Source organism: Bombus impatiens, unplaced genomic scaffold, assembly GCF_000188095.3.
Source record: "Bombus impatiens unplaced genomic scaffold, BIMP_2.2 scf_0344, whole genome shotgun sequence".
Classification (NCBI taxonomy): domain Eukaryota; kingdom Metazoa; phylum Arthropoda; class Insecta; order Hymenoptera; family Apidae; genus Bombus; species Bombus impatiens.
In genome coordinates this window covers 229,474-257,380 of record NT_176763.1, presented here as the reverse complement: position 1 = coordinate 257,380, position 27,907 = coordinate 229,474, and the positions used below count along the sequence as shown (strand labels likewise).

Sequence of the window (27,907 nt, the reverse complement as noted above, 5' to 3'; positions counted from 1 at the left end):
ACACATAGCGCGAGAGTCGCATACTTTACGCAAACCTTTGTCGGTTCTCGTTGTTCTCGAACATACATTACCTCTCCTAAATATCTTATAGTGCTACGTCCACTAATACACTAACTTTCATTATAAGAGCCCTGCTCTAGCGCACATATCTATATATCTATGTTCGTCAGTGTAATCTAAGTGTTGGAAATATATAATTTATAATTCTGTGAATCACAGTGTTATACAAACTCAATCACCCCTTATTATCTCAACGGAAATCAGGGGATCGATCACTTCGTGGTGTCGATTGTTATAATCGTAACGGGGATTTACGCCCCCCGTTGACGTCTCTTCACGCGATTACGTCTCCCCGCGATTGGTCGAAATTACGTCTCTCCTCGCGATTACGTCTCCCCGCGATTGGTCGAAATTACACAGGGTGTTTAAAAAATGGGCGATACTTATAAGATGTAGAAAAGATTTAATCCTACATTTTCGACTTATTTTCGTAGAATAACCTTTTTGTCGATTACCCCTCCTGTCTAGCTGGAAACTAAGTAAATTCGCGTCATTTTTTCAATTCGATTTTCTCAAAAATCATGTTTTCGAGGCAATTTCGTTTATCCTTCATTCTCATCTTATTTCGAGCCCATATATATCGTCAAGGAATCTTCCTGACCATATTCGTGCTACGAGTTACAGACCAACTTGTATATTCTCCAACTGTCTCAAATAGGACATCTTAATTAATTCATCAACCCGCAATGAAAATTAGCAAAACGTTCCGGAGCGCATTAAATTACCGCGAGAACATTGGGAAACACGTGAGACCATTCAAACGTGAAAAATGTGACGAGCGATACCGAGTTCAACGAACAAGTGGAATTTACGACCTCGTAAAATTCGAATTGAATTGCACGTCGCACGATACATTATCTGTACTTAAAAAGGATAAAATTTTTCAACCGTCTGTACACACGCATGTGTACGATAACCGAAATAAAATAAAAGCAAGATGAAAGTGCGATATCTGGGACCACTGGTGCGTGCACGAGTCAGACGTATTTCACCAGACTCGTACAGCAAACGTTTCAGCGTTGAGTTGATAGTTCGAATTGATTAAACGATCTTTTGAACTTGCGCTGCGAAATACACAAATCCCTGGTTTTTTCAACGGGAATCGTATACGAAGATTTACTTTGTTCATATATGAGAAATAAAAGTGGACAATGATATTAAGAGGAATTCGTACGGCGAACAAATCCTGCAAGAGTAGCATAATAGTTATTGTTAGAATTTAATCTCGGAATTAAGATTAATAATCTGTGGAAGACACAATGTTTGTGTTGAAACAATACTATGTGGTATTTATTAAACAAAAATTACAACAAATATAAGTAAACGTTGTGAATGTAGACAGTTGGCTAGTTATTCTCAGACTGACTGACTTAGTGACCCATGGCCCTTGAAAAGGTTTTGAACCCCACTCTCTATGCAGTAATGAATGTGACCTGTGTAGATGTCTGTGTGGCGTCACATGTGCCACGAAACCTTCTAGTAGCTTCTCGACGTGCCCAATGTTCCATCCATATTCTTACGCTTCTTCCGTTCATCTCACGAACGCACGCTAGTGGGGATATCGCTGGGCAACGAAGGGAAGAATCCGTTCGATCAATCACCTCATCTGTATGCGATTAATATCGTTGTATTCCAACAGTCATAATTGAGCAATTGAAATGGTAAATGACATACGATCAGTCAGAAAAGTCTCCATACGTCCTATAACACGGTTTTCCTTACTAAATTAAAATTTCACCGAATATCGTATAAAGTTAGAATATTCTATGCGAAGAAGTTAAAAGTTACTGCAGCAGCTAAATAAAATCCTCGCGACGTATTAACATGATCTATAGTTTGAGATAACGAGGCTAAGAAATGTGATTTTTGTCTACCTATCTGTCTGGATATTTTTGTAAAATAGCATATTTCGTTATAAAATAATTCTTATGATCCTATTCGATGATTATCACGATCACTAAAATTGAGAATTCGTGGTGTAGGGACACGTCCTCTTTTTGGGGGACACGTTCTGACGTTTCGTCGGCATTGCGGACAGCTTCATCAGGATTAGAATGACATACTGATAATAGTATGTGGGTTGTGGTAATTTGCTATTAAAACGAGGAATTATTTGTTATCGGTGCGTTGCTAACGAGTAGAATTCAATTGATAAGTTGGACAATTAAAAATAAAAAAAAAACAGTTTCAAACATCTTCCTATACCATGATGAAACTCAGTCGGCTAACAAGCAACGTCACACAACAAAAAATTTTGAATTTTAGTGGAACCTGGTGTGTATGTAGAACATATTCGAGCGTACAAAGACTAATTATCTCTCCCTGTGAAGAGTCTCTTTATTTAAAAGATTTATTATTATTGTATAATGATTCATGTTTTATTACTGAATTAATGCAACGATATATTCAAAATTATTTCTCTCAGAAAGTATTCATAGAAGATAATAAATAACTTATAAGAACTATGTACTTTCTGTCTAGGAAAGTTTCGGAGATGTCAGAAGAATAAAGTTATAGCCTTATTCTATACACATTATTTGCTTTCCCGCATGATTTATCGAAAACTGTTCAATACATGCAATATTATCTGAAAATGTGAGTATCGTGTTTTATTGGAAAACTATCAAGGTTATACAAATTTATATTTATGCATCTTACGGCATTTTATAGAACTGCAATAAATTTTGTAGATATCTCCTTTGTAGATGATTATTCGCGTGGAATTAATGCGGATAACATTTATTTGTGTTTATTCCTGTGACATGATTCATACATTAAATGTATTTATATATCCATGTTTATGAAACTACAAGTGGAATAAATTATTATTTTCATAATGTACATCTAAAATGAGATCTAGAAATAATTTTAACGCGATAGCTGTGTATAAATTAATATTCAATATTTACTGTAATAAATTAAATTAAAAATTTGGAATATTTTGTAAATGTTATATCAATAAAATTATATTATCTACTTTTCATTTCATGTTAAATATGATACATTTCATAATATGGTATATGTAAAAATAAGGAAACAATTTTGATTATGTTAACAAACTCAAAACAGCAGTATTACATTTAGCGTTAAATAGACGCATATATAATTTATAGTATATTTCATTATTACAATATTTATAATAAACAAAAAAGTATTATTTTGCGATGTTCAAAGATATAGGTAATTTTCTCGTTACTTAATTCAACACCATAAATTACGCAGTTTTTAACAAAAGGGAAGAGTCCGAACTTTTAGGTGTTCAAATAAATTATAGATGAAAGAATGTTAGACTGTTACAGACTCTAATCTTTTTTGAAGAATCAAGAGCGCTTTAATGTGATCAATGTTTCGAGCTAATTACAGTAACATGAGCCAGCCTTTTAATAGCATCCATTACTGGAGTTGACTGTGTTCTCTCGTGCACCGTCCATAAACGAAGATTTACAGCGGTCTGATAACAATCAGTTCCATTTAACCACCGAACATGGATGTCTTTTCCATAAAATGCATTATTCAATCCAGACATTTACGTATTTAAAACTGATTCTGAGTCACGGAGTATCTATATTACTAACTAAACGTTAACAATAAATTAAGCTTTGGGAATATGTATATGCTGCCGCATATGCTTCAATTATTAGAACAGTTAAAATACAGATAATTAATATATCAGTTTAAATACAACAAGAAATAAATTGGAATCTCTTTGAAGAAGAAAAACTGAACTATATAAAACTTTATCGATTTTTATTTTTCTAACTTTTAATTCAAATTAAAATTAAATTTCATTTTCTTGTAACCTTTAATTTAAACTTTTATGCTTAATATTTACAGCCTTAAAACATCAGAAACGCTGTTATCAATTATACTTTTCTGAAATATTTAATATAAGATATTTCTTAAATTAATCACTACCATTATTATATCATATTTATTATTGTCTATTAGCGAGGCAAACTTCATTTTAGAAATTTTGTTTGTTTCGCGCCAAATGAATTTTTATTTTCATACGTGTAAGCATGAATTATAATAGTGCTCGTATACGTGTATACAGAATTGCTGTGTATGGATTTGAATATCGATACAGTATCAAAACTGTCATAATTGAATGTGTCGTATTGCGGGTTTGAGTACGCGAAGCTCTATTATTTAAATGCAATACGATATCCTAAACAATGAAATTAGTAATTTCGAATTAATTAACTTGGCGATAAATTACGAACACGAAAATAACAATTACGTTACTTTTGAATATACGACATATCTTTAGGTAAGAACAGACAATTATTTATTAACAATAAACAATATTTATGAACATTAGAAATTATATAAACATTAATTCACTTGAAAAATTAATTCTGTGAATTAAAACTGTGAATTCGTCATAAATATGGTAGAAGTAAGTCCAAATCGCATGAATGTGTATGTAAAGCAATTTTGAATGCGCTAAATGAAGAGGTTAAACGGTACAGACAGATTTATGCCGTATATGTAAAAACGCTCTGTGGTAAAATACAAATCGTCCATAAATTTAAAATGCCATTCAGTGCCATGAACACTTTCATACGCACGAATTCATCGATTATTGAGCTGAGTGAATTTTAAATACAATGTCAATGATATTGTTTTATGCAAAAATATAACGATTTTGTCGCTGCGTTTGAAGATCATTGAACGTTATTCAGAAGTTTTTAGAACATGAAGTATTTTCGTTGTTTAAGAAAGTGTTTTATGTACGGACCACTCGACATTTAATTTGGTCATATTCACAAGCATGCTTTTTCTAGCCACAAACAAATGAAAAATATTATATTTTAAATTTTCAGGATGATTAGATAACATATATATATATATGGTTTTACATGGTTCAATCATGTTTTTACTAGTACGTTCAGCTTCCGTGAACATTGCAACTAGCTTCTTTCCAAATCACTAAAAGTTTTCAAGCCTGTCCACAAATAGTTGCATTTGAAATTTTATTATTTTTAACATTAATTTATCTTCAGAATTATATTCACGAAACGCCGGAATAGAGCACAACGTGCAGATAAAAACACGATTGAAAGCCAAAGAACCACAAATACGCCAGGTTCCGAATAAATTGCGCACGGTTATGAAAGTAATTATCATAAATTGTACGAAGGGAAAATAGCCGTGGCCTAATTTCTTTTTAAAAAATCCCCAGAAATTCGTAGTCGCTAACACATATTTCCTTTGCGATTAAAAGCTTCCCTCGTGGAGCTGTAAACTAATTCGCGATTTATTAAAAAGCCTGGAAACGCGCGGCAAAAGGAATAGCACGGGCCGTCGCAATAATTTCTCGTGGAGAAGGTTCTATTTCAACAAAACTCTCGAATCTTTCTTCGTATGCGAGACAAGTAGCAGAAGCATCAGGTGTTTAGCAACAGTTCTCACAATAACGGATTCATTGGAGAGAGGAATGGCGAAAAGTTATTTTTACAGATGAAAAGAGGTTTAATCTTTTTCTCTCTCTAGACAGAGCAGATGGCTTTGCGTATTACTTCCACGATTTGCGAAAGGAAATGCAAATATTCAGACCCGCGGAGAAATGGAAAAAGCCAAAAAACTGAAATAGGATTTATAAAACGGAGATTGAATGGAAGATGAAAATTATGTTGATTTAGCTGACGCATGAATAAACAAATTTGCAGCACCATCTTCCGCACCAAAGACTATATCAAATGAACTATCTGAAAGAAGATTTCGAGTATTACGCGAAGGATGTGTCAGATTGTGCAATAAGTTTGCTCGTAGACACGTAAGAACGTCAAGTATCGTCGCTTTGTATGTATAAGATTTATTTAATTAACGACGTATGTCTTTTTACCGTCACATTTTGAGAATTTTATTTTCAAATTTTACTAAAGTTATTACCTACGGTGTTATGAAAATGGTTACAGTCTGTATATCTATTACGATCGTTGAATTATGTTTCATCTTTCTGTCGCATTAATTTACGCTCCTCTTATATTTGTGGTTATTATGAACGTAGTATAAGTACGTAGTTAAACGAAATTTTTTCTCTTAACATTTTATGCCGGGGTAATACATCGTGCTATACAATAGTGTTCTTAAAAGATGAAATATGGACAAATTTGTTAAGGTGAAAATTATGAAAACATTAAATATATGGACTGTGCTGCCATTTCTTAGCATCGTATAGTTGCATCGTATTTATCTTTCACGCTTAACAAGAAATTAAATAAGAAAAGAGTCATTTTTTAAATATCTTCTTTCATTGATTGGTCACAATCGAATCAATTATAATTAAATTATTGTTAAAGGTCATTGTTAGTAAACTGCGAATGTTTATACAATACAAGTAAAAAATGGAATCTGTGGATAAAATTGTTTTGCCCATTTTATTTTATAGCGATATTTGTCTATTTGGCATACTTCTGCACGAATTGCTAAAAAAAAAGGTTTATTTCTTCCAAAAATTTTAGCGATTATAATGTTGGATTAAAGGTTTCTTTTTATTGAAAAATTTTAGTTTCTTTCATAAAAAGTAAACATATATCAATTTGTATGTTTAAATAGGTTTTACACAGTACTACAATTTTTTCTTTAAAGGAATATTAATCTTATTCTTTAGAATACTGAAACAACAGACATTTTAATTTTACGTATCTTTAATTTCTTATCCAAGGATAATAATAAACCAATGATTGAAACAGCCTCCTTTCACGAATGAAAAGAGTTCCGATATTCTCCGTTTTTTCTTTCTTTTATTTCTATCGATTACCAAGCTACATCTATTTCAACTTCAACGTCCAAAATGATGGAACCGTTGGTTTTCATGCTGATTGAGAGTTACATCTACGCGCAAAGATCGTTTCCGATTGTTTCAAATAAACTTCCCGATTAAAAAAATTTGAAAGTTTGTGTGACGGAACAAAAACGATCGTGATCTGGAAACTAAATTGTTAGGAGAATGGTTCGTCGCCAGAGCTTCATACGGCTTATCAAATATATTGACGTGTATTTCTTTTTCATCATAATGTAGTAATCCATGTGACGATAACGCACTATACAGATACCCGTATTCATAACTGACTTTTCTGTTGAAACTTATAATGTGAATAGTTATTCAACATTCCTATTAAGCCTGTCAATTTACGCAGGTAAATGGGTGAAAGTTATAACTTTTAAAGAATCCGGTAAATATCACCCTCATAAAAGTTTTCTTTATAGGAGAAGCTATTACGGCGCACGTGCTAACTAGAAAGAAGCCAAGTTTAGTTGTAGTCCTTGCGAGAATGGAGATGTACGACTGGTTCAGTCAATTTCGAATAAACTAAATTCAAAATAAGAATTAACAAAATTGTAAATAGCCGCTAATAGCCCTCAGAGATGGATACGATTCTAAATAAATAAATTAAAATAAAAGTACTAAACCAACGCGTGATTTTGTACGGAATACGGAAAGGTATTTAATTACATTAGAAAAAGATACTTAATTGAAATGTAATGTATAATTTCTGTCATAAAATCAACTGGACAATTTTTTATCGTGACAACCTTCCTTAATGACAATTCCATGAATGAATAATCTTGGTAGAAAGTTTTTATTCCATTCATTAATCATTCATGGCATACTCAATGTTGTGAAAAGAATCCGACTTTTCAAACATTTTCAGCCTTCCGCTGCATGATTCCATGCTTGGCCAAGTACGTGCGTACAATATTCATTATCTTATCCATTGTTATCGTTTACTTACACTCTACACTATGGAATCTGCATATCCATGTTACCTTAATCTTTGTGTTACGACATGTTCAAAATTAAAAACTCTCATAATAGAAAATATAAGACGCCTGTTGCTTTACGTTGACATCTGACTTGCCAGCTTTATTAAAAAAAATTAAAAGTATAATACTGTATAATGTATAAATAGGTAAAGTTTTATTCTTTATTACGATTCTATGCTCTATTTTTTCAAGTAACTCTTCGATATACAATTAATTATTTGGAAATTATTAGAGAGTATTTAGAAACTCGAAGACGTCGAATGTTTATCCGCATTTCATATAGGACGTGCTTCACATATTTTGCATTCAACGGATGCTGAATATCGCTCACTCGGTGGGCAGTTACATACACGTGGCTTAAATGCCGTTTTCCGAATAAACACGTGACGTACAGATCTACAGAAACATTTTAGCCAGGAATTCACAGAGTGCGGAATAATTGATATTAATATTTCGAATGTTAACATTAAAATCAAAACACTTCCATTTATTAGTTTTTAAACTTTATCCTGTGCGAATTTTATTTCAATATGCAAACGATTCTTGCTCGATACGAAAAACAGTAAAGCGTTTAATTTCACTTATTTGGCTTTGCTATACCGTAAAATAAAACAGGTATATTGGTGTGAAATTTCATTCACGGTACGATCAACATGACTCGTTTGAATGATAGCTTTCAGGAATGAAATCCTAACGTAAGGAATAAAATTCACTGTATTCTCAAAATACTTCGTTTGTCCGTGTGCAGACTTATGTGTTGATAAATTAAATGGCATAGGAGACGCACCTAAATTTCTGTACTTACGTCCAGTGGATGCATGAGATATGCAAATGACGGATGCTGGCGTAATTTACAGAAAGCAGTTTTAAGCAGCCGCTCAAAGTTGGACACTTTACACGGACAATCGTGTAAGACCCTAAAAGGATAGCGTATTTTGTTGGAAATATCGTATATTTTGTAAATATTTTCCATTTATTTCTTGTACGTAAAGTAGAATGATTATGAAAGCTTCCTTTATAAATTCTCAAGAGTACAGTAACACGATTTTGAACATTTAATAAAATAATTCTTATCCCAGAACATGTTTATTTTTATCCTATTTCGGAGAAGTTTATTTCAATGTTAAATGAGAAATGTTGAAGCACACGTTGAATAGAGAAAAGCAGGAAGAGCACTTTATCTCCTTGATCGCTATTCAACAAAAGACCCTAATTGCTCAATATCCGTAAACTCTACTGTAAATAGAATAGTAATTGTCTATTCAAGGTCGTTGAGGGGTAAATTCTATTACGTTAGACTAGAGGAAAGTAAAAAAGAGTAGTACGTCGGATGAGAAAAAGCTGGAAACAGTATATCGCTACGAACAAAAGCTACAAATATCACTTTATACAAGCGATACGGTGATATAAAAAGCAAATTGCGTAACATGATTATAAATGAAAGAATGTAATAGATCTTTACTGTAGCTGTAGCCTATAATTTCGTCTTTGAAATATACGATATAGTAGAAGCCCATTTATTTGAACCCTTTGGGGCTAAACATTTCATGTAACTGGAGAATTCCTATAATCGCATAATTCTTTTCAGTATAATTTCTCATTAAATAATAGAAACTGAAATTTATATTTGCTTATTCAGCTGATAGGAGTTCGTTTAATTGGGTACCAACTAAAATTTTGTTTCAATAAATGAAGTTCCACTGACTAAAATTTCTAGCTTCCTCCCTGAATGGCTCTATTCATACGACAATACGAGATTTTATAAACGTCATTTACGATTGTACATTTACATCCATTTTACCGTAGATATTTATGATCGAAATAAACTGTATAATTACGGAGAAAGTTTGTTGTATGAAAAATTTTTTGGCAATATCTTAAGACATTTAAAATTGAAATTTTATTAGGAAGGAAATAAAATAGTATTTAAACTAAACCACTTCCCTTTCAATAAAGTTTCACGTCATTATAGATCTTTAATATATATGCATTTACTTAATCTATGGAAGTATTTTTAAATTAATACATATTTAATACATAATTAATACATATTTTCAGCTGCAATGTGTCGACATAATATTATATAGATATAATTTTGCTACTATCAAATTATATTCTCTATTAAATTGAAGCTCCCACATACCTGATAAGTCAACTCCTCCCATACTGCAAACATCAAGACCACCTGTGCTAGTAGCGCAACAATGCTGTTTCGGTCCCAACGGTTTTGGCCTACAAAGTACCTGCGTATAAACAAGGAAAATTCAAATCAGTGATACGCTCTATTAAAAATGCTAAATTAGAGAAGAATGTGATAACGTGAACGTACGTTTATATGAAATTTATCGTTAAACATTGAAAAAAACGAAATTATCATATTGCAATGTATTGTGTTGTATTGTATTTATAATTACAAGAATTGAATTAACATTTAATGATTTCGAAATTTTATGCTTTTTAAAATTCTATTTTCTATCGTATCGCTGCTTTGTAACATAAGTTTATAAAGTTGAAAAATTTAAGTTTTTTATTCAGATTTGTTATAACAGATAATTGATAACGTCGATCCAATTTATATAATTGGAACCTGATGCCCCGATCAATTCCAGAACGTTTGAAAACCATAATATTTTATATTCGAGTCTCATGGTTCACCTACGTTCTGAATGGTCGAAGTAAAATACTGAAACTTCTTCAATAATGCATGAAGTTTTCTGTGTGAATTCGCCAACAAAGGTTAATATGGCTGAAGATCAGGCAATGTAAGTATCGACTATCGCGATTTCTTTTCTTTGAAGTAGACGAAAAGTTATAACCTGTGATATTCGTCTTTCCTGATCGAATCATCAAGCACATTTAGGGATTTATTAACGCTCAACATGAGAATTATTGAACCACGCTTTTGAATAATGGATTTAACTTAGACTTACTTAACAATGTCAAATATAGGTGCAGTTAATTGTTCATTGAACCAAGTATTGGAAAATATAAGCAGAAAATTGTTTGAAACTTTAGTTTGCCTCGTGAAGTTAGAACTTCAATTTCTCCCAAATCAAATTATATTTAACTTTAAGTTATGTATTTTCATAAAAAGGAACCTATATTACTTTCAAGAAGTAAAATTAAAATTTCAATTTTATTAACTTTATTTTATCATCATATTAGCAAAAGTGTTGAGCGTTTACTATCCCGTTTAGAATTTCGAAACGATTATGGTAGTACAAATTGTATTCTTCAGATAGAGAATTGTGCACACACGTAAATGAACATTGTGGATTAGTGGATTTGCTAATTACCATTGACCGGAACACGAGCGCGTGATATATCCAACCCTTGATGGACAAATGTTCCTACAGGGAAACATTTTGTTCGAGAGTACATTGTTCACCCTCAGGAGTACAAAATACTACTAAGAGAGGCCCCAGAAAATTTTCCTCGTTTATTAGAATATCCACTATTAAAGATGAACAGGTGAATTAATATAAGAAAAGAGAAATGTTTTAGTAACTTTCCAAACTTCAAATGAAATTTGTCGAACCTATCATTAAAGGTCCTTACAATAACAATGACAACTTTGATCTTAGCATCCAAATTATTTTTAATTATACTCAGAGTGACGAAAGGGAAATAGTTACGAACCATTATTTGTGTATATGGATGTATAAGTGTATATGGATGCAGTAGTTTCTGCAATAATGAATCAAATTTCCAATGAGATTCTTTGTTAAACGAATTCGACTAATTTACTTATCTCATATAAAAAAATCACATAGTTTACTGTTTTTATACAGTTTTAGCGAAGATATGCGGCGATATATTTGGACATTAATTCTCCTGTATCTGTGAATATCCTGCGGACATACTACTATAATAACTCAGAGACTAACAGAGATCTAGTGGTACTAGTTTGGCAAATTAGTCCAAAGCAAGGATGAGCAAGACTTTAAGCTCCGTGATCACACAACACGTCAATCGCTGTTGAATATGTACAAACGAAATATTTACAGTAGAGACTTTGAACTAATACGAAAACATAATTGACAAATGAAATTTTTTAATAATAGAATTAATACCTTTTTGTTTGTACTTCAGAAAAACTAAATTTCGTTTATTTGAGCAGAAGTTGTAGATAAATATTTAAAACTCCCATATCTTTCTAACAACTACGTTATTATATTGGGTTGTTCAGAATGTATTCAGTATGAAAAATTCATAATTTGGAAATCATTACATATCTTTGCAAAATTTTACTACACAAATATTGCTTTCAATCAAACGACATCAAACGACAATGTTTAAAAATGCGAAGGAAGAATGTTCAATGTTACTCTTTATCACGTTAAAGGATAGTTTCGAAAGCTAAGTTTCTGACGTGATTTGAACAAAAAGATGGCTTAGTCAATTGTCTTGATATTTCTTCGATTCAATGCAGAATAACGTATTTTCCAATACTAATGGCTTAAAATTCATTGATATAAATAAGCTCGTGAGAAATTAATGTCTGGAGCCACTAATTTTCATCTAGTAATTTATTATCATAGCGTTATAGAAAACGGTGATAAATTACAGGTGATGATATTCGCGGAAATATAACGTGAAAACATTTAAACGCATTATCGTTGAAAAGATTGGACTGGAATTTACTGTGCTGGAAGATAAAGTGCAAACATGATTTATCACATGAAACAGATTATACCGCTTATATAAATGTGACTATAAATATATACGAATTCCCATGCAAAGTGGACAATTCTGAAAACAAGCACCAAGATTAAAGTGTTTGGCTCTGTAACTACAGAGGGATAAAGAACATCATAACTAATTCCCTTTCTAGACTGAATTATTCGAGCGTACAAAAAAGAGATCATACGGCATAAAATGTGACAAGATTAAAGTGGCATGGGATTATATACCAGAAATTATATATTTTTTTTTTCTTTTTTGTCGGAATATTATGATTGGCATCTTTAGTAAAAGTGATCTCTAATAGAAACACGGGTTAATAGTATTAAGATAAATAAATAAAATAATCGGATGATTGTACAAAAAATTTGTATAAACATAATATAAAGCTTCTGTCTTGTATCATCGTTAAACGAAAAATAGCTATGCTGTAAAACTAATTAATTTGAAGTTTCATATTGCTTATTAACATTTAAGATGAGAAACTTCAAAGTTGCAATTTGTGCAAGAAAAGGCTGTTTGGATTAGTTGGGTTAGCAGTAAGTAAATAAATTACATTTTACATTCGCGTAGAAAGATAATAATATGCAATTTATTAGGATCATTAAACTTTAGTTTTCAGAGTTATTATTAATTATAGGATAATTTAATTGGAAATTGACGTTATTTACAACACATTCACTGGCAATGAACGTGAATATATAGCCTAACGAGAAATAATCGTTAGGATGATTCATTAATCGTTACTATACTTAACTAATGTTTTAGAATATTTTAAATTGCATGAATATACATAATGTATACACAAAATACATATAATATATACAGGGTGGTTGGTAAGTGGTGGTACAAGCGGAAAGGGGGTGATTCTACGCGAGAAAAAAAGTCGAAAATATAGAATAAAAATTGTTCGTTTGAGGCTTTGTTTTCGAGAAAATCGACTTTGAATTTTCGCTCGGTACGCGTGCACTTTATCACGTCTTGTTATAATGGATCTCACTGTAGATTTTTTAAAAACTTAAAAAAAAAATTTTTTTTGTTCTATATTTTCGGCTTCTTTTTTCGCGTAGAATCACCCCCTTTCCGCTTGTACTACCAGCCACCCTGTATATTATACAAATAAAGTTTGAGTTTCGAAGGATTCCGAGATTTTGGGCTTTCAAATGTTGCAACTGTAGTTACGGGCTTTTTAAATATATGCTTGAATTTTATAACAATTTCAATGCAAATAAATCTTACGGACAAGTAAGAGAAATGTCTTCTTCGCTGATAATCGCACAAGCTGAAGAGATTCCTCGAATTACTATCAAGGGTGCTGTGGCAGTATGAGCTGTTGTTCCATCTCGCTAGAACTATGTCTCCCTTGAGATCGATTTTACGACGATACAATTCTAGAACAAGGAAATTCCCTAACATCTCTCTATATCGAATAGAAGTAACCGTGATCATTTGTCTAGCCACTTCAAAGAAATAAGGCCTCACGATTTCTGTGCTATACCACATCAAATAACACATACATGTACTAGCTTCATGGAAACTTTAAGCTTAATGGAAACTTAAAAAATAAAGTACAAATCTGTTTCGCTGAATTTATGGCAACAGTATATAACTTTTACCGAAATGTACAAACTAATGCTAAATTAATATCCACGAACAGTATTCATTTTTTGCAAGATTATAAATTGAAATTATCAATTAAAAGATTTAGTAATAGTATACATTTCGTTTGGTATCGGCACCTTAATAAAATAATCTTTAAATCAATTTTGAAAAACTTTCTTCATCTTACTCGTAGTTTAGAAACTGAACAATCCGAAGATCAAGACATTAACGTTATAGCACACATGTGTAACGATTTTCTACAATAATTGTTCAAATACTTTTGTATTTCACTGTGTACAGATCTTCTTCCTCGAGTAAAATCACCATATTCGGTAGTTACTACAAAAGTGATCCCAAACGTGTCTGCTAATAATTACCTGGCTGTAATAAGATGCCATTTTTTAAAATCAAATTTTGCGCGATGAAGGGGCCAGCATGAGAGTCTCTCTGCTCGTTCTCTATACGGACATATATCAACGTGCTTGAGCAGAGAAAAATTGGTGGACACGGAAGCCGCAGCTCTGTGGACGATGGACTTGCAGCGGGATATTCTATGAATGTAGAGAAGTATGGCAATAAGCTTCTGTATAGAAGCTGAACCTATATACGAACTTACACTCTCACTACTATCGTTCCTTCTCATTCTGTCTTAAAGGTTGTCGACGTTGCTTGCCCGCGGGCAAAAGCATCCATCCTTGTACGCCAGGACCAAATTGAACGACCTTATACTATTCTGATAAGGAATGGTGTGAAAGAACAGGATGACCCGTCATCGATAGATCAAAAGTACATTTTCAGCCACTCGATGGGTATTATAAAGTTGGAACTTGTATCTTTTAATAATCGTGTTTAATATATAAAATACGTTTTAACACATGTCTTTGATAGATTTTTTAACATATTATACGATGAAAAATTCAAATTTATATACTTTTAATAAATTAGTACGAAATTATTACTGGAAAATTGGCAAGATTCTTCATCCGTGTGATACGTGTAGAATAGGACCTGTCAAAACTTTTGCTATTCTCTGTTCGTTTAATAAAATCGGGGGCGTGAACGTATTTCAATAGAAAAGTTTTAATGGTATTCAAATCACGCGAATTGCCTGACCATAAGAATACGTGGATATTTTTCGGTACGAGGTGGTAATAAATTCAATGAATTAAAAAACTGATCTATGTATGCAAGAATTTTTGTAATCATAGTAAAATCGGGGAGAAAATTATTCTACGTAAGAAAATTAGTTTCAAATATTTTCTATGAAAGTCTTTCGTCCGAGCCTTCCTTTTCGTTGGAATTGATTTGGCAAACTGATCAAATATACAGAAAATATTACACGATTGTCATGCAATTTCACCACACATTGAAATATTCTTATTCTTTCTGGGACAAGCTCTATCTATGAAAGAACAACACAAAAATAATTCAAACGATTTAACGGATGTGATAAATCTCTACGCAACAGATCACGTTCGTCTGTAATTAAGAATGACGAATTGCACGAATACATTGAAACTGGTGTAAAATATGCGCCGATATTGGCTGCAGTATTCAAACACTATAACTTAACAGCAAGAAAACGACAGTGTTATATAAATGTATTTCGATGCAATTTACATAACGATATAGATAGTATAATTTCTTCTTTAAATTAATTCTTTCTAAATGTTGACATTTATTCATACAAACGTAATTACTCTAATCTTTGCATTAAAAATATTGTAAATTAATATTTTCAAAAATGTCATAATAAAATTTCCAAGAAACAAAATATGATCTGCGATGCACGTTCTCTTCCAATCCACTGTGCTAACAAACATGTTGAACACAAACAAGTTAAATCGAAATGGAGACATATTTCGATGCACAGAAATCAACAATCAACTATGAATTAACTATTGTACTAAACGATAACAGGCAAGCTAGTGGCGGACAGGAACACAAGCGTTTCCAGAAGATTAAAATTTACGGGACACCAACGAGCTTTTCGGAATTCATGGGCTGTAAAGTCGAAGCACGGAGATGTATGACCGCTACCGTGAGGGTCAACATAACGTATCTCGGGGACATGCTGAATCAGTGAACAGCAAGGGAAAAGGATGAAAAGCGCCGAGGAGAAGAAAGGATCGTTAAATTGCAGAAAGTATTGGAAACGGGCCATTCTACCTAACGCCTATTGGATCAAATAAATCTTATGTTTTCTGTAACGTTTTATCGTGCCACAACGTTTTTACCGTAACCACTCTACCGTTATTTTCTCACATTCGGGCGTGAAAGACCAAATTTTATCGCATATCGTACGAAATGCGAAAACTCCGAGATATTTACAGCGAAGATACGCTGAATAAATCTTTTGAATAATCGTGCAATAATTTATGATAAATTGAAATAATACACAGATTAAAACTCTTAGGCCATCTACCAAATGGAAATGTTTTATCCTTATATAATATCATTTCTATATACATTCATTACGATTTAATGTATGTGTACATTCCGTATATGTTATTTATACATGTTATTATTCATTTAATTACTAAAAATACGAAAAAATTATTGCTATCAGATAATTGTTTGATTCAATGGAATAAACTTACTGGAATATTTGAAATATTTCAATTTCTTTTTAAGTTGTTATCATTTTTGTTTTAAATTAATCTATATGTTTTTATTATTATCAATTACACATTCAATATATATATATGAAGTATATGTGTGAGCAATAATTTATTGGATATCATGGTGCAAGGGTGAGCATTAACGGTAAAGTTAGACGAAGCGGATGGAACGAGTGGAGTACCTACTTCTCTTCGTGCAACCTCAATGTCGTCACAACTTCTTATCTTTTCACAGTACTCGAACTTGACATTTACCAGCGATATTCGTAAAATTACTGTTATTATTATTTTAACGATTTTTTAAGTTTCTCATTTTTTATAACTATATATATAAAGAAATTTACTTTAAATCTGTGCATTTTACTGATACATTATTTAAAATTCTTATAAACCTTTTCTCGTTTAAGAAACCGAACTTCTGCAAGCCTAAATGTCATTTAAACCACCAACCAGTAAACCAATATTGATTGGATTATCAGATTCACATGCAATGCTAGCAAAATGTCAGTATATGACAGCAAGCATCGTTGAATGAAGCATATGTTTCTATAGCTTTAGAGCTTAATAGTGATAATACTATTATAATAAACGATGACAAACGTTTCAGAATTCCGATTTCCGCGTATAAGTTGTACCTTGTATAAGCATGCTTGTGTATTTCTTTTTTCTTTTATATATTATTGTTTAACTCGTGTATTACATATTGCATTTAAGAGACAAAAAATAGGAAAGTAGATAAAAAAGCGTAGTATACTGGCATGAGATTGGAAGCAATACGAGAGTAGAAAGAACAAATATTGACTTGTATTTTACAGTTTGTAAAAACTGAGAGATAAATATGATTTAAAAAAGATGTATAATAAAAGTTAAGGAAAAATAGACTAAAATTATTAATTTCATTAATATGTAAATGAGTTGTAATGCTAAATAATTATTATCAAGTTAAACGTAAATTAATCACATTATTACTATGTATCGAATATGTGTATATGTATCTATATTAGAATTATTAGAATATTTATTAATACGTGTATTTCTGTCAGATCTATTTTAATTATACCTGCACAATACGCAAATTTACCGTAGCACGTAATTTACATATTCTAGGTTTTGCAGGCGATTTTCACAATACAAGTTCACACGTGTACGAATTTAGTTGGATATTACACAAAACTGCTAGCTAAACGCTTCTCTTAAACCCTTCATGCTATACACACTAGGAGGTATGCGGACCACGTGCATGTTCATGTTTTGGTATTAGGAAATGTCTATAACATAGCAATATACAGTGCAGAGGTGAAAATGTAATGGAATGAAAATATTATCCAAGCAATATTATAAACACAATATGTATATTAAAATATCACTAGCTAAAGTTACATATATATATATAAAAAAGAAAAGGTTGCTACATTGTATCACGTGATGTGAAGAAATTACAAAACTGACAAAAATATGTACTACACATTCTTCATGAAAGCAACTGATTTCTTTAGACACCCGGTTTGTGTACAGCTAAATCGATACTTAATGCGTATGCGTACAAGTTACGGCAAACGGCATAAAAATCAACAGAGCGGGATAAGCTCGACGTATTTATGTATGAACAAGTATACTCGCCCTCCAGGATAAATAGTTAACAGTGATTAAAGAAGCTTTAATAAGAAACATCGTACTTATTGCATTAATTATTATATAAGGTTGCATCGTTAAAAAGAGAAACACGATATCTTTAAATAAAAATATAATAAATTTATAACAAGTGCGATAGAACCTTCCAGTAGAACTCATATCCACATTCCTGACTGCTTGTTAAATGGAAAACGTAAACCATAGGGTTTACGTACGTGAAACGTAATTGATCGTACTCACCTTAGTGTAGAGTAGCTCCCTTGAAATACGGCGAAAGTGATTGTTGAGCAGCCAATAGAGGAACGGATTCCAGAAGCTGTTGGAGAGCGCAAGCCACGTGGCAAGGAAGTCGAGGAATGGTGGTGGCTTGCTTCCGGTACAAGCTGCAACGACTTCCTGAATTGTCCATGGTGTGACCATAACAATGAATCCTAAACTCATTGCAGCCATTGTTCGCGAGGCAGAAGTTGACAGTCGTCTCTCGTGAGCTACAAGCTGAAATATGTAAATGAAATGAATTCACTTAACGTCTCTTGCTCATTGTCGGTAATATATGTATATTACGTTAAACGTTTAAATGCTTCACGAATCAATTCTTTCTAAAAGATATTAATGATTTTATGATAATCACGGGTTCATAATAAGCGTAAATTTCAAGCTTGTTGAATACTAGCCTTCCCATCCTCCTACATTTCATTTGTATTCCTATTGTTTTTATGATTATTACAACATTACGCAATAAAATCTTTGATATGACGTATATAAATGTAATGCATAATACAACTTGATGATAGAATTTTGATGTTGTTACAGTGATAGAAGCACACGACGGTGTGAGATCTGACTATGAAGAATGAAAAGATGAAAGAAGCAGAATGTTAGAATTTAATCCCGGAATTAAGATTAATAATCTGTGGAAGACACAATGTTTGTGTTGAAACAATACTATGTGATATTTATTAAACAAAAATTACAACAAATATAAGTAAACGTTGTGAATGTTGACAGTTGACTAGTTATTCTCAGACTGACTGACTTAGTGACCCATGGCCCTTGAAAAAATTTTGAACCCCACTCTCTATGCAGTAATGAGTGTGATCTGTGTAGATGCTTTGTGGCGGCACGTGCCACGGAACCTTCCAGCAACTTCGCGATACAAAGCACTATGCCGTTAAAGCATGACATATCTACATGGTACATCTAACGAACGCACGCTAGTGGAGATATCGCTGGGCAACGAAGGGAAGAATCCGTTCGATCAATCACCTCATCTGTATGCGATTAATATCGTTGTATTCCAACACAGAAAAGAGATGAATATAACAGAGAAGCTGTGGTATCACATAACATTGTTATATTTACATTGGTTTTTCATTGAAAATTTACATACTTTTGTTTAAATTGCTGGAAATTTTCTTCAATTATATACCTGCAAAGAAGGGAAAAATTTGAATGATCGAATTGCAAACTGGGTCATTAAATTCGAACTTTTTAACTGTCATGTCAAAGTGATTTATTCAATCGGGCTATCTATGCATGTACTCGTATATAGCTGTTTTCATTGGATTTAAATTTTCCAAACCGCATATTCAAAATGTGCATTTATGTAACTTTAACAAAATTCTGCAAGCGTATACGTACTTTATCATTTGATATTTTTCTTCAAATAGAAATACTTTCTGTTCGCATACAGATATTGAGTAATAATATTTCATACTGCATGAAACTTGCAAAGTTTGCGATAAAAAATTTCCGATATATTTTGAAAACTTTCGTATCGTGGTTTATAAATATGCAGAGCCTGTAAGAAACTTCTAATATTAAAAAATACGTTAAAGAATCTGTGATTTATCTTGCAAGCCGCAACTTTCTTCGTAATTTTCCTTATATAAATGTATGTTACAGATTGACATACCTGTGTGTGTAGTTTTAGTATAGTTAGTGATGATTCATCAACTTGTATCTAGTTATATAGAATTTCCATCGTTACGAAGTCAACAAATTTTTTTAACAACAATTATTTAGTTATTTTAATAACAAATATTAATAAAAATTAGTAATAAATCGTCGCAAGACGTACTAAATGTGATGATATTTTATTATATATTTTCAACGTATAATATATTAGCAATTAACTTCAGAATCAATTTGTGATACGAAGTGATTCACTATGAAAAAATAAGAAGAAAATATAGAAGATAATTTTTTCATATAACGCTTCGTTTTCGAGAAAATCAAATTTAAAAATTTGTCACATATATTTAAAGTTGTTTGAAGAATCGCAAGAAGATCATTGTACATACGAAAATAAGTAAAAAATGTCAAATCAAATTTTCGTTAAAGACTTCATTCTCAAAAAAGTGAAGTTTAAACATGTTTAGTTAGGAAGGCACAGCTACCTTTTTATGTAATAGATATCGATTTGTTAGCATTTTTTATTACAAATAATATGAAACAAATTAATCTGGAACTTTTCATACATTTTTATTATAGTTTTATTACGTTACACAAATTTTTCCAATTCGATTTACTGAAAAATGTAGTTTGGACTGCGTGTGAACTAGAACGCTCCGCAAAATTCGATCGATATGATTTTATTAGCCCTTTAGTTCATCCAAAGTCAAAAATTCTAATGCGGTTATATTTTATACATACACAGCTATCATCTGATCTACGATCGACGCAAAAAAATTATTTTTCGAGAAATAATAACTGCTCAAATCCAAATATTCGAAAATCGATATTTTTCACAAAAAAAAAAAAGAAAAGAAAGAAATTCACCACTCAAAAATTAATCTAGTATACGCGTATGATAAATTTTCAAATTTATTTTTCTCAGGAACAAAACATCTTGTCAAAAAATGTTATTCTACGTTTTCGATTTATTTTCACACGTAAAATAACGTCCTGTCGATTACTTATTCCTATACAGCCCCGAGTTACCTATGTTCAAGTATACTCGATAAATTTTCAAACTCAATTTCCTCGAAATTTGAGTCGAGAATGAAAAAATGTTATTCTATATCTTTTTCTTATTTTTTCATAAGGAATGCATGCTGGTACACGTCATTCGGTCGCAATTCGTGTATATTCAATGTATGACATATCGGCGATGAATTTCAAAATCAAAAGTTTCGTGATGAAAGCAATAACATTTCATTGACTAATTTTTGGTTAAAGAATAACCACGAGGACATTCAGTAATACAGAACGTCCGTTGAATAAGACGACCTTAACGTCTAAAAGGTAGGACGTCTAGTCGACTCGTCTTTTAGACCAGCTTGACACCGTTACGAAAGTCGCAAAGCGTTAAGCTCGTCAGCGTCAAAGCCTCTCATCGCACAGCAGTAAAAGGATTACGGATCTGCTCGTTTAGATGAATCCTTCCTCTTTCGCTTCTTCCTGATTCTCTCCACCTTTTTCCCTCTCGCTTTCTTTCTCTTTCTCTCTCTCTCTCTCTCTCTCTCTTTCTCTCCCCAACTCCTCATCTTGTACTCCTTCCTATCCTTTTCCTTGCATCTCCTCGTTTCTTTCTTTTTTTCTCATTCGCTTCATTTGTATTTTAAAGCATTGCGAGCTTTACTTTTGAACCAGGCAACCTTTCTTATGCAATTCTTAGAATTACATGATTATTGAGAAAATTAGAATAATTAAAGCTTTCGAGTGGTAAAAGTCAGGATTAATTAGTTCGGAGGCTTAACACTGTACAGGCTTACACTGTATAATGATAAATATTTATATAACGGGTAGTGAAAGGTGAAACGATAATTTAATAACAAATAGAAAAAATAAAATGTAATCTCTTGTTTTCCGATCGATATGAAATTTCGAACGTTTGTATAATTAACGTTAACGCTGAGACAATAACTTTAAAGAAATTTAAAAAGCAAGATTTAATTTATCAGTTTTATTTATTTTATTTCTCTTAATGGAAGATTCGTTTCACTTGTCAATTATTAAAACGTATTGCTTAAAATGAATAATTTCTATGTTTTTTGTGTCTGAAACAGGCAGATGCTTTTATCTATTTTTTGTTGTACTATAAACAATCATTCACACGTATCCAAGAAATTTTTAATATGAACTCGTTATATGCATATGCAGGCTGTATGAATAACTATGCATATCTGCGTTATTCATAAGTATGCATAGCAACCGTTGTATGCATAACTGGCAGCATTTTCTATCTGACTATTACTTTCAATATTGCATCAATTCTGTTTAATTCATCTCTTGTTATAGCATTACGTATTCAATTGTTACAACTTGTTATAACATATCGTAACGCTCAATCCACGTTTAATTGGTAACGATACAATTATCTTTATGCATTTATGATAAATGCAAAAATGTACAAAATGTACTTAATATGAACAGACGTATAATGATATAGTGTATACAAAATGATATTTCATTATTCAATAGATCTTTCAACTATCAACACTAGCCTTTATACTAGCCGTTTTGTAGCATCTACATGAACGAAATTAGCTAACTTGCTAATTGATCCTATTGATAATTTGCGTCATCTCTCTTGAATGGTACCTACAATGACTGAGCTTATGGACTTTAGACTAAGTTTCCTAATTCAAAATCGCGTCGGTGGTTACCAGATCTCAAAATTCAATTATCGATCCGAACGACGCGACGCTTCCCACGATATCTACGAGTAAACACTAGCAGATGAATCAACTGCTAATTTTTCTAGTAGACACGTTTTATTAATATATTATAATATCACCTAGAAGATTTGTATAATAAATCATAAATAAATTAATTTGTTAGTTTTCGTAAAAATTAACTTCAGGTTATATATACATATAAAGTTTCATACATGAAATCTCTGTATAGAGACTGTGTAAATTGCTAGTTGGTATTTGTGTCTTGTTAAAAGACAAACTTCTGTAAGAAACTGTATAATATTATTTATAACATACACGGTATTATACACATCTCTATATTGTTGCCACACGACAAAGATAGTAATTTATCAGAAAATCCTTCTACAACTGCGTTGCGAGTGTATTGTACGTATCTATACAATTGTAACGTCAACTTGCAACACACCAGCGATTCATCGAAATTGATTCAATGCGATCGCGGCTTCTACTTCCGGGCATCGACACTTCGCAAGGACACCTATAGTGGCCACTGTACCAACCTATCAATACATCGACGAATACGTTAGTGAAATGATCCATTGTATGTAAAAATTCATGAATGCAAAAGCCATGAATGCATTTTTTAATAAAGAACTGAATTAATTAAAATATTACAGAAGGTGAATTTCTTCCTTCGATTATCTCTCATTTGGCGTTTTATTCTACAAGGATACTGTGACAATATGTAACCTTATTTACTCGTTTTCGTAAGCAACGGTATAACGAAACATTGTCTTATAATTTATCTGATAATGTGTAATGTATACTATAATATTGTATAAGGTAATCCCTTCATAAACACTAAAATTGCCTTAGTAAGAAAGAAAAAACACCTTTTTATCTGTTAATCGCTTAGTCACGTTAAATTCGTAAAGTTTCAGTGACGATCAATGAACAGAACCATTACAATTTAATTTACGTAGGTGAAAAAATTCATTGTGCCCACTGAAGATGGCAAAAAGAAAAAATGATAAACGAGGACTCTTTCACGGTATGTAGAAATTACCACATGCATTTCGTCAGTAGCCGATCTGTCCACATCGTTATTTATAGGACTGATAAGGACAACCGTCGATTCTATATGAACTGGGTAACGAGTGCGCACGTCAGCGATATTGGACAGAGGACGAGAGATTGAGATTCATCCGAGATCGGCACACAGTATTCCTCATTCATCATTTCATGTAGTATTGTAGTATGTGCATGTAGTATTGACTCTCTTTTATTTATAATCATTTTTTAATATTCTAATAGTATACAACAACTGACTATAAAGTACGAATCATTCGAGACCTCTAATACTTTCTAGCTATTTTAAGAAATTTGAAGTATGGTTGTTCAAAAAAAGTAACTCTGTCAGCTTGTGCTATGGTACATAATAAATTATTTAATTGCTATGTATATATAATCTTCCGTGTATTTATTTTGTATTAATAATATTATCATGTATTTGTAATCTTCCATTTATTATAAATTACAGTGTAATTTGTGTAACCAAGGATAATTTTATTTATAGTTATATACGGATATAATAGTAATTACGGATATTATAATAAACTATAAGTTATATAGTTATATACGGATAGTTATTCACGATGTAGCCACGAAAGAGAAGTTTTTGCATGTGATCTTAATCCTATAGCCAGATGTTGTATATTAAAATACCTTCGAAGCTAATAGTTTTGATATAGACAAAAAAAAAAACGAAGTTGACCTTCGTGTGTATTTTCCCTATCTATCTGCAAAAAGAGTAATACTAGTATTAACACTTAATAACATCAAATTATATTCCCTTCGATGGTATTTAATTTTTATTTAAAATAGTTGTTCACTTTGTTGTAATTTATGATTTTCTTTATTAAACCTTTGAAACTAGTTTATTTGATATTGTTACGTTGGCAGACTCACCCTGTATATAAAGTTTTGATAACTGAAAATGTGTTATTCTGTTACAGTCATAAATGTAAGTACGGTAATTGTGAAATCCATTCGTTTGAATTAGAGTGCTATGAGAAAAGAGCTTATAACGTATAGGTATTTCAACTCAATTTGGCGCTGGAAAGTTTAATTAAAGTTTCAAATATATCTGTTAATTCAATCGTTCGCCAAATCGAAATGAGATATGATATAACTGAAATGTAAAACATCCGACCGACAATTATTTAAATATTATAAATGATGAACAAATGGAATACACTTAATTAATTGGCTTGTTAATACAAGGTGTTGTATTAGCAGTGAAATTAATTATTAAGCTCAATGAGGCTAAGTACCTACAAAGAAAATATTAAAATCTCACATATAATTTAGAAATTAAGAAATATGAAGCTAAAGGGCTTATCAAACAACAAAATATTTCTACAATATTTTATTATTATAAACGACAGTTTTATTATCGCACATTGGCTTCTAGAAATGGATTTAATCGTGGCATGATATTCTAAAAAAATGTGCAAGCGCTCAGATACTTTTAAATGTAAGTACATATGTAATGCGATTACTGGATGCTATAACTTAACAGTAGAACTACCGAAAGTTAACACGAAGCTATTTCCACCAAAACCAGTGAAAACGATTGGTCTTTAAAAAATACGTAATAATAGAATATTTTTATATTTATCGATTTATTACTTTCTTACAGAAGCAATTCCGTGTTATGTAGTACATTCATCATATGTAGTATCATCATATTGAATGATACGCAGTAAAAATTTTAAAAACGTGTGGGAAGTTGTACAAAACGAGGAAACTGGTTAATTGGAGTTCGATAAACGGATTGCAGGATCCTTTAACACTTTGACAAGTACCAGTCATTTTAACTGATATTGGTGTAAGTAGCCTTGATACAAAATTATTTTGAATTTGAATACATAAAAAACAAAATAAAATTCATTATATTATTCTTTTAGTTACCGTTGCGAAAGTACATCATTGCGGGGAAAAAATATAACATGAAGTAGAAATTTTTAAATAAAATTGTAAAACTAGTCAATTTGATTGGTGTGGTAGTTCTAGTGTTAATATTATCAGATATATCAGAAAGAAAGAAATTACTTTTATATACAGTGAATCATAAAAATATTTTACCGATTGTCACAGAAAATTTGTGTGAAAATATTATGTATTCTAAAGAAAATTTTTTGAAATTTATAATAAGCCTTTTCTGAATATATTATGTATGTTATATAAAACATTTAGCATATATGAATTTTAATGCATCTTGTCAAAAATAAAGAAGTATGCAGTAATTTTTTAATCATACTGTAAGTTGTAATATCATTGCTCCCGTGAACTCACCCCCAAAAGTCTACAAGGAAAAGGCAAATTCCGCTCCGTAGACTGCATAAGTAAACCTTTATAGCACCAATGTAAAGATATTCTAGCTATGTTCATGGAATTATTTTATTAATCATCAAGATTCTGGCAAACCTCAAGTGGAGAATCTGAATTCGTGAGATCTTCTCTCTCTGCGGAATATTGTATCGTACGATTTCCTAGCGCTTTCCATCAGTTCATGTACCATGAAACTTCCATAAAAATTTCATATCCACAGCGTAATTAAAGTGGTGGGCTTAATAACACAATTCGTAAATTTTGCCAAGCAACGGTTGATCATATCATAAATCAACGCTATAAAATTTCTACGTTATACGTTTCGACGATTATCCTTACAATAAATGTTATCGAACAGCTTTACGATTATACATCAATTTATTCATTTTTTTCTTTCTATTAGATTGCTATGTAATTTGCAAATGTTTCAATGCGGACACTGTTTTTAAATCCTGTCATTGCACGTGCAAAATGAAACCTATACCTACTCTAGGGAGAACAACCCAATCAACAAGATTTAATAATTAAACAACCAATGTCACGATATCGTTTCGTAATACTAGATTGCTAAATAAAATGACAGCTTTTTAATCATCTCGTTAGCTCGTTCGGAATTAAATAGATTAATTCTTTTCAGAGATAGAGGTAGGATTTGATTGTGTTATTTCGACAGATATAATTTAAACACGCTTTTTGCAAAGATACAAAAAGTGTTTGAATTTATATAAAATTAGAAGTGGATTTACAAAATAAGAGATATACTAGTAACGTATATTATGAGAAATGGTAAAAACAACATATCGTTTCGTAATAGTCCAGATACATTTTACTGTTTCTTACGCCGAAATCTAATTACAATAGTACGTTGATGTCAAAACTGTTCCATACTCTCTGCCTTTTCGCTCTCTCAGCGATAGAATGATAAAAAATTCCTACAGAAGTTATAAACTTATAATCTCGGTACAGACCAGTGAATTTTTTTGATCGGATTTCTCGCGTGTTTCAGTAGTTCATTGAATTATACGACGAAATGCAATTTATGTGCTGCTGCCTTCGAAGTTTATGACGAGCGAAAATTGATTCTTGATGGAGCAGAGCTACGCTTCTGTAATGACTTTTGCATGTCACAAGAATATTTATAATTTCCAATTTAAGACTAATATCCCCCACTTTTCAATGATGTTTCCACACAGATGAGAATCAAATTTTACAGATTTAGATGCGTATACAGTAGTTGCTAAAAAATACTATAAGAAGTCTAAAGATTGAAGTATTTTTTGAGAAAATAAAAAAAAATACTTAAAAATGTGGAATGTATACTGAACAGTCATAAAAAAGAAAATTAAGTAATAGCGACAATTAAAAATACTAATTTGGATTATCTGCAAGCCTTAAATATAAGAACATGTCAAAAATAATTTTGTAGGTCCCAAAAATTGGTAATTTAATTATGAAAAGAAGGAACAGGTTAAGCCTGTTCATAATTAATTGTCGCAGTTATCTTTTGTTGAAAATAAATAAATCGATTTTCTTGTTAGAATT

At 31.5% G+C, this 27,907-nt stretch overlaps 1 protein-coding gene across 8 annotated transcripts in view; it reads right to left on the bottom strand.

The window, feature by feature from the left end:
- The window catches only part of LOC100743261 (trace amine-associated receptor 9), a 107,766-nt gene that overhangs the window by 7,727 nt on the left and 72,132 nt on the right, over positions 1-27,907 (bottom strand). For all 8 annotated transcript variants that reach the window (XM_033320770.1, XM_003489546.4, XM_012385745.3 and 5 more), the window contains 2 exons: positions 18,612-18,866; positions 9,977-10,076 (listed from right to left, as the gene is read on the bottom strand). In XM_033320770.1, the coding sequence (XP_033176661.1) occupies positions 9,977-10,076; positions 18,612-18,866 (355 nt within the window). The remainder of the gene's footprint in view (positions 1-9,976; positions 10,077-18,611; positions 18,867-27,907) is intronic.